Below are 7,885 nucleotides of genomic sequence, written 5' to 3' on the forward strand. Positions count from 1 at the left end.
GTGTGTGGAGTATTTATACCCCACACCCTCTCTCCTCCAGAAGAGCAGCACATTTTCTTGACCTAACCTGAGACAAAATAGCTCTCAAGCATTAAAAGCACCTCTCTCTTTTCCCTTTTGTGATTGAAGGTGAAATTTAGAGTGGGATTGAGTGAGAGCAAGGGATATTGCCAGTGAGATTCAAATCCATCCTTTGAGCACTTGTTTTCTTAGTCAAGTGGTTTTCGTGTTTGTTACTCTTGTTGGTTCGTCCATCTAGACGGCTAGGCATCGTCTGTCGAGCTCCCAATCTTATGATGATCTCCGGGATATTTGTATTACTCCTACGATTTGAGTAAGTAACCATAGCTTGATCTCTATAGTCGCTTGGGTGAGGAAAGAGTTGAAAGAGATCTGGCTCTTTGTGGGCTCTTCAACAGAGACGTAGGCATTTCTTTGTAGAGTGATCGAACTTCGGTGAATAAATTCTTGTGTCTCTCTTGTCAATTTCTTGTGATTTGTTACATACTCTTGTACCTGTTGATTTTCAGGGTTTCGACTCAATCTACTTTCTTGTGAGGTTTGAGTTGCAGGTACTTGGTGAAATAGGTTGGAATACATCCACTGGTGCTGGGTAATTCGTGGATGATCCACGTTGAGTTGCATAGGCATTAGTTTGATTTTTCCCTGAAAACTTCGGAGTATCCGTAGATTTCTACGGAACCTCCGTAAATCTGTGGAGGTTCTAGAAAAATATGTGGATTGTCTGCATGTTGCTGATCCATTGCATCTAGTTTGTAAAATTTTCCAGGTTACGTCTATTCACCCCCCCCCCTTTCTATGTGACATCAGATCTTTTTCATAGGGCGCCCAATGCAGCATCAGTAGCAGCCTTCTACCGCAGGTCATCGAAGACAGAGAAGGTAGGTGCAGAGAACGCCATGAGTATTGCTGCAGACTTGTTGTCACATCGAGTTAGAGCGTTAGTGACGATGTTGGTGCTTCCGGGTTTGTACTCCACCCTAAAGTCAAAGCCAAGTAGTTTGCTTGTCCAATGGTGACACAAAATCATTGACATTTGTTGGTCCAACAGGAACTTCGGACTATAATGGTTTGTGCAAACCAAGAACAGGTGTCCCCAAAGGTTGGTCCAACAGGAACTTCGGACTATAATGGTTTGTGCAAACCAAGAACAGGTGTCCCCAAAGGTAAGAGCTCCAATCGTGGATGGCTTGGATGAAGCCAATGAGTTTGCGTTCGTACGCTGCTAAGTTCACATGTCGTGGTGCGATGGGCTGACTGAAGTATGCCATCAGCCCACCACCTTGATGTAGCATGGCACCAAAACCGGTGCCCGAGGCTGAGCACTCCACGATGAAGTATAGTGTGAAGTATGGCAGTTGGAGCACTGGGTGGTGGTGAGAGCACGTTGGAGTGCACAGAATGCCACCTCCACCTCCGAAGACCATGTAAAGCCCTCCTTACGAAAGAGATTAGTGAGCGGTGCCGCTAACACACCATAGTCCTGGATGAAGCGGCGATAGTAGCCATTGAGATCCAGGAACCTGCGCACTGCATGGATTGAGGTCGACACCATGGCGACACCCTCAGGGGAGATGACATGCCCAATGTATGCCATCGTTGAAGCGCCGAAGAAGCACTTGGTGCGCTTCAGGAAGAGCCGATGATCCTGCAGTGTCTGCAATACTATACACACATACGAAGTTGTTCGGACCAAGAGGGGTTGTATATGTGTTTGTAGTAAAAAAACAACACAAACTGATGCAGGATTGGTTGGAGCATGATGCGTCAAAAATACGTACCTTATTTTTGTACGCATTCAATGTCAAATGCTCTCATATGCCTCTCTCCAACATATACTTTTATTGCAAATGTTGTATTGAACACAATAATCATGTTTAATACTTCGAGTTAACGAAGGTCGCTAGGCATATAAATAAATAGATAAATACATAAAAACAAGGACATACTATAGTAGAATCAACTAAGCCGTTGGATTTTCTACCTCTGCCGCCAACCTCATCTTTTTCTTCCTCAGACTGACATGTTCTACCACCTCCTCTTGTCTCCGGTAGCGTCTCCACCGTAGATTAGTACCCACTGACAGCCACTAACCCTATGGTGCTAGACCACTTTCGCTTCCCGCCCCAACCCTACCTACTGATCGTCCTCTGTCACCCCTGTTGAACACCACCTCTAACCAACCCCACCCACCGCTGGCCACCTACCACCGCTGGCTTCCGTCTAAGCGTGAGAAGCACCTCCCAGACCAAAACCTTACTACACGTGCACATCTCTATCGAGTGTAAGGAGGCAAAAAATTGGTCAGCTGAAGCCTAGGAAAAGCAACAAAAAATAGTGGCGTGGCACAATGAAAAGAGTGGTCCAGTGATTGATGCACGGTGTAGTGTATGTTGAACTTGATCACCTCAAAGATGTTGACCTTGTCATTCGTTTCGATTTATAGTTTCAGATTTGAGACCATTTGGGCCTTGAACCATACCTGTTTTTGCATGGCACAACTTAACCAAAGTACCAAACATATAGGTTGCACCACATGCTCAAACTCATCCATCAGACATGACGACAGCTAGCTGTCACTCGATGAGAAGTAACATTCTATCAACGGACATAGCAGCTACACTTATCAAGTTGGCATCCAGTGTATCAGCAAAAATGCATACTTCCATACCTCCCCTACTGAACATGAGGTAGAAGTACGAACCAATCGGAAGCAGCACCTCAAGCACACATCTCAGCACACTACCTCCCACTCTCGCTTTCGGACGCCACCGGCGCTACTTTGCGGCCACACCACCGCCGCGTTGCATCTGATGTTCTTCATCGAGGCCGTCGAATTCGCAATGAGCATGGATCAAACCGGGGAAACAACACCTGCAGAAGTCGCGCGGCCGATCGATGGAGAGCCCGGGTTCACCACTGGTACTTGGCCTTGACGAGGACGTCCTCGTAGAGCTGCGCGGCGTGGTCCCAGCTGAGGTCCTGCGACATGCCGCGCGCCTGGATGCCCCTCCAGCTCTCCCTGTAGTCCCGGTACGTGTCGAGGCAGTGCCCGAGCGCCTCGATCAGCTTATTGGCCTCGGCGCGGTCGAACGTCCACCCGAGCCCGGCGTCGCCGAACGGGTCGAATGGCGCGACCGTGTCCTTGAGCCCGCCGACGGCGTGCACCACGGGGACGGTGCCGTACGCCATCGCGTAGAGCTGGTTCAGCCCGCACGGCTCGAACCGGGAGGGCATCAGGAGTACGTCGGCGCCCGCGGTGATGTGGTGCGCCATGGGCACCGAGAACCCGACCCACCCGCGCACCTTGTCGTGGTGCAGCCGCTCGAAGTGCTGCAGCATGCGCTCCAGGTCGCCGCGCCCGGCGCCCAGCATCACCAGCTGCACGTCCTGCCCCGCGATCCACGGCATCGCGTCCGCGATGATCTCCACGCCCTTCTGCCCGTCCAGCCTCCCGATGAACCCGAGCAGCGGCACATCGTCGCGCACCTCCAGGCCCAGCTCCCGCTGCAAGGCCGCCTTGCACTGCCGCTTGCCGGCGTCCAGCGTCCGGAGGGAGTAGTTGGTGTAGCCGTCGGAGCGCAGGTGAATGTCCACCTCGGGGTTCCACTCCTGGTGGTCGATGCCGTTCACGATGCCGTTGATTTTCCAGTCGTTTGACCGGACGATATCGTGAAGGCCCCAGCCGCCTTCCACCGTCTTCAGCTCCCACAGGTAGCCTCCGCTGACGGTGACTACCCGGTCAGCCATCTTCAGCCCTGCGGCGAAGATGTTGGCGTGCTCGCCGCCGACGGGATCGTACAACTTGAAGTGGTCGAGGTAGTGTTCAGGTAAGTCCATGTACGGGAATTCATCTACAGGTCCACGTCCCTACATACCAGAGGGGAATCATTAGGGTCGAGAAAACTTCAGTCTAGTTGAGAACCGACCAAAAACAATAGTTGACTGAAAATCTGAAACAGACGATTGACAGATTGAGCATGCCATTATTCAGTAACCTTCCATATACAATCGTTAGCATTAGTACTAAACCATTTTATGTTTTTCTTTAAAAAAGAACGCAGCAACGGTACAGAAAATTCATGATTAGAAGGAAAAGACCTGGTGAGCGATGTTATGTATGACCACAACGGAGCGAGTGTATTGCATCAATCCATGGTCTCTGTAATATGCCTTCAGATAAACAGGGAGGAGTGCAGTATGCCAATCGTTTGCAATGAACACCAAATTGCCATCCCCGTAAGGCACACCGCCGCATGGAACATGCCATGGAACCTGGAAAATATGGAGGCACATATTAGACAGTACATAGTTTTAAAGAAATGCCGTTTCCAGTACCAAAACAGTATAGTCACGTTACTCAAGTACACAACCGAACAATGCCTAGCTAAATAAATGAAATATTGAAATAACATGAATTACATGGGCTATCATGCATGTATTAGGATCGTAATGACCAAGATCACAAAAGACCGTTTGTAGGTGCAACAGATGAGCTTATCAGTCAAATTATGTATCATATATGACAACCTTAGCAAGTTCTATGAACATGTGTGAAATTCCCAGAGGATACCTCAACTGCAACCTTGCAGAACAAAATCATACGCTTCATAATTTCCTGAAAGAAAATGGAGAATCGTATCTCAATCAACAGGCGTTGGCTAGATCTTCCTATATTACCAATCCAGTGGGAAAAAAAAAGCTTCACCTGTCTGCTCCCCCCATAGATGTCATCCTGACGATGCTTGAAGAGAGGGGCATCGATGAACACAAAATCTACTCCGTCGATATATGCATGGAAATATTTCACTTCCAAGTCCTTCAAGCCAAAGCAAAAGCTTAGTAAATTGAAGTATTATGACCTTAGGCCTTAGCATTTCCAATGCCAAAAATCCCCTTTGATTGCAAGGTTTGCATACCTGTCCTGCAGCCTTGTAGTATTTTCGGATTCCTACATCGAGGGCTTCTGCGTAGTCCCCATACCTTGGTACTACTACCTAAGATTGAAACAAGCAAAGCCTAATCATGTTAAAGCAAATCAACAATATATGTCCACTCAGACTACCTTAAACTGTAATGGAGCATGGTCAAGGTTTCAGATGTTTGTCATCTAAAAATATGAACGCATATTAAATCATGTTGGTCGCGTACACAAAAATCTAGTCTACCTTGCATTGCATCCAACTATGTACATCTGAACATATATATTAATCAAATGATAAAATCTGTAAGATGCTGCAGAAACAGATAACCGAAACAAAAGCGTGAAAGGCACTACCATCACACGATGTCCTCTTCTCGCCAAAGCCTTGGGCAAAGATCCAACAACATCTCCAAGACCACCTATATAAAGTGGCAGTTGTTCATATGAGTAATTTAAGTAATCTGAAATGGATAGCAGCACCGAACGAAATCACAAACAGTAATGTTCATGCCTGTTTTGCACCAGGGAGAACATTCAGCGGCCACCATGATCACATTCATGACATTCTTACCGGCCAAAGGGCCGGAATCATTGTTCTGGGAATGTTCAAAGGACCCAGCACCATCTGCAACAGCCCAGTCATCATCCTTCGCTTCAGCAGGCTCGTCGAAACCGATATATTTCTTGAAATCCCAAGCGGCTTCTTGTACCGCAGGCGCAGGGGTAGAAGGCGCCTCTGGCTTTGGAACGTCAACAACAGCCTGTGCTCCTTTCTCCTCTGCACATTCCACATTGCCACCGGTGTCAGACCTGGGAACAGAAGCCGGCGACACAAAGTTTGTCCCGGACGGCAGGGGTGGCGGCTGCTTCGGGCCTGGGACGATAGTACCCGGCGTCATGTCTCCGGAGGCAAGGATCACGCCGGAGCCCGGAGCTGGGAACTTCACTATGTTCGCAGGCGGCGCGGCGACGATGTATTTGTTCTCACCGCCTGCCGACGCGCCGTTCTGGTTCGCCAAACGAGCCGCGGTGTCCTGCTTCGGCACCAGCGCCGGCACGGACGCCCCGCCTCCTCTCGCTGCGTCGCCCGTTCCGGTGTCGTAACGGCCGACCGGCTGGACGGGGTCCTTCCGTTTCGCGACCTGCACGGCGCGCAAACGAAGCGTCGGTTTCAAACAAACGCACGAGCAGAAAGCGGAAAACCTCGTACACGATGACGATCGATCTCGAGGTGTAGGCATCGACCAACTAACCGCCTTGCCAGCGCCGCGCCGGGCGCGGGGCTGCCTCCTGGCCGAAGAAGCGGCTTCGCCCCTCCGCTCCGGCGCCGCGCCCTTGCCCCCGTCCCCAGCCCCCGCGCGCACAAGCGTCGCACCCCAAGGCGCGCGCGGCGGCGCCCAGAACCGGAAATTCAGGTTCGCGCCGTCGTGGAACGGCGTGGAGCCGACCCTGGCCTGCCTGCGGCCCCCGGGGGAGGCGGACGCGAGCGCGAGGAGAAAGGTGGAGGCAGCCGACGACATGGCGGGATCCGGGGGGGGGGGGGAGGGGGTCGCTGCGAGGGAGCTCGCCGAGGAGATCGCCGCGCACGGGGGAGCGCGCAGTGGGAGCGCGGCCGAGTGTGAGCGCTGGAGTGTGACGAGTCCTGCACGAGTGGGACCCAGGGGATGACCACGAGGAGCACGATGGCACGGAACGGCCTCGCGTTGTTTGCTCGCGCTTTGCGGCAGGAGAAAAAGCGGACGGCGCACGAGGAGCGAGCCGTCCCTTTGGCAACCAGATCATCTGCCGTCAAAGTCACCATGATTTTTGTTATGAACCCGACACTCTTTTCAAATAAGTATGGAATTAATTAACTATTTAATTGGCAGTTAGTAAATGTAAAGACATCTTTTAGAGAGACAACCAAACTGCCATCCATTCAGCGTGTAGATATATAAACAACATCTATCAGTAAATAGAGTTTTCATTCTCTCAATCTCTCTATCTACTGTCTCTCTACAGTCCTATTCTAACACGTCATCGGCACATAGCCTCAAACACTGAGCATTCACAGCACAGAAGCAAAAAAAACTGATCTGCCACCACCACCACAACAACCAGAGAAGACTCGAAGGTCTTCTCATATCAAGGTAAAGAAAGAGACGGCTTCACCTTCAACCACAAGTGAAGTCCTTCGTTGTTTGATGGATTTGGAGATGGCCGTTCTTCGTCATATTTCGCTGCTCGGCCATACCCCGGTGCACTGGCCAACCACGTGTTCATTGTCGCGTTCGTGCACGTGGACATCGCTGTCGTGGCCGCCACCGCGGACCTCCAGCGGCTCCACCCGCCCCTATAGCGGCTCCTAGAGCCGCTGTCCCCGCCAGACCACCGCCCACAATGGCAGCACGCTCAGGTGCTGCCCCTTTCTTCAACAGCACACCGGCGATGGTATCCGAGGAAGAGGAGGAACTAGAGGAGCGTAAGTGGTTATACTCCCCTGAGTATACTCCAATGTCTCCTCCAATAGTCGACACGGCTCCATCTACTGCTATGGCACAACCGACTCAGAGATCCGTTGCCGCAATTGGATCTTTCGGGTTCGTCGTGGTAGATGGCGGAATATGGTCCGGCTTCGTCTTCCCGAGGCATCAACCTCAACTTGTCAGCCGAATCATCTTCCACCGCGCCGGCCTTCATCGACTCTAGTGTTGAAGTCATGGAAGTCCTCTCTGAGGACCCATCCACCACTGACTCCATGGCAGCTGCGCCGCTCATCCAAGCCGACGGCTCCCCTTCATCGATTGCCAGCTCCACCGTGGCTACCCCCACTGCGCCGGTCTGTCGCACCCTCCGCCGCTTCGCCACAGCAGCGGCCAACCGCCGTCTGGGCCTCCGCCCGGGGTCATGGGCCCTTGCGGCCGCCTCTACACGGCGGCTCGGCCGGCGAGCCATCCTCCT

At 51.6% G+C, this 7,885-nt stretch overlaps 1 protein-coding gene across 1 annotated transcript; it reads right to left on the reverse strand.

The window, feature by feature from the left end:
• Positions 1 to 2,544: 2,544 nt before the first annotated feature.
• LOC133930580 (soluble starch synthase 2-3, chloroplastic/amyloplastic-like) lies at positions 2,545 to 6,688 on the reverse strand. The gene is made up of 8 exons (XM_062377253.1): positions 6,199 to 6,688; positions 5,457 to 6,087; positions 5,300 to 5,364; positions 4,941 to 5,018; positions 4,730 to 4,840; positions 4,595 to 4,639; positions 4,123 to 4,296; positions 2,545 to 3,891 (listed from the first exon to the last, which is right to left on the reverse strand). Exons 1-8 carry the CDS (start codon positions 6,463 to 6,465, stop codon positions 2,935 to 2,937), a joined length of 2,328 nt encoding a protein of 775 aa, XP_062233237.1. The 5' UTR covers positions 6,466 to 6,688; the 3' UTR covers positions 2,545 to 2,934.
• Positions 6,689 to 7,885: the final 1,197 nt, after the last annotated feature.

Source organism: Phragmites australis, chromosome 10 (assembly GCF_958298935.1).
Source record: "Phragmites australis chromosome 10, lpPhrAust1.1, whole genome shotgun sequence".
NCBI classification, from domain to species: Eukaryota; Viridiplantae; Streptophyta; class Magnoliopsida; order Poales; family Poaceae; genus Phragmites; species Phragmites australis.

Coding starts and splice junctions, on each gene's coding strand:
- LOC133930580 (XM_062377253.1), bottom strand. CDS start 6,465: ATGTCGTCGGCTGCCTCCACCTTTCTCCTCGCGCTCGCGTCCGCCTCC. Junction 5,365..5,456: donor TTCTCCCTGGTGCAAAACAG/GCATGAACATTA, acceptor CACTTTATATAG/GTGGTCTTGGAGATGTTGTT. Junction 4,841..4,940: donor ACTACAAGGCTGCAGGACAG/GTATGCAAACCT, acceptor TTTGGCTTGAAG/GACTTGGAAGTGAAATATTT.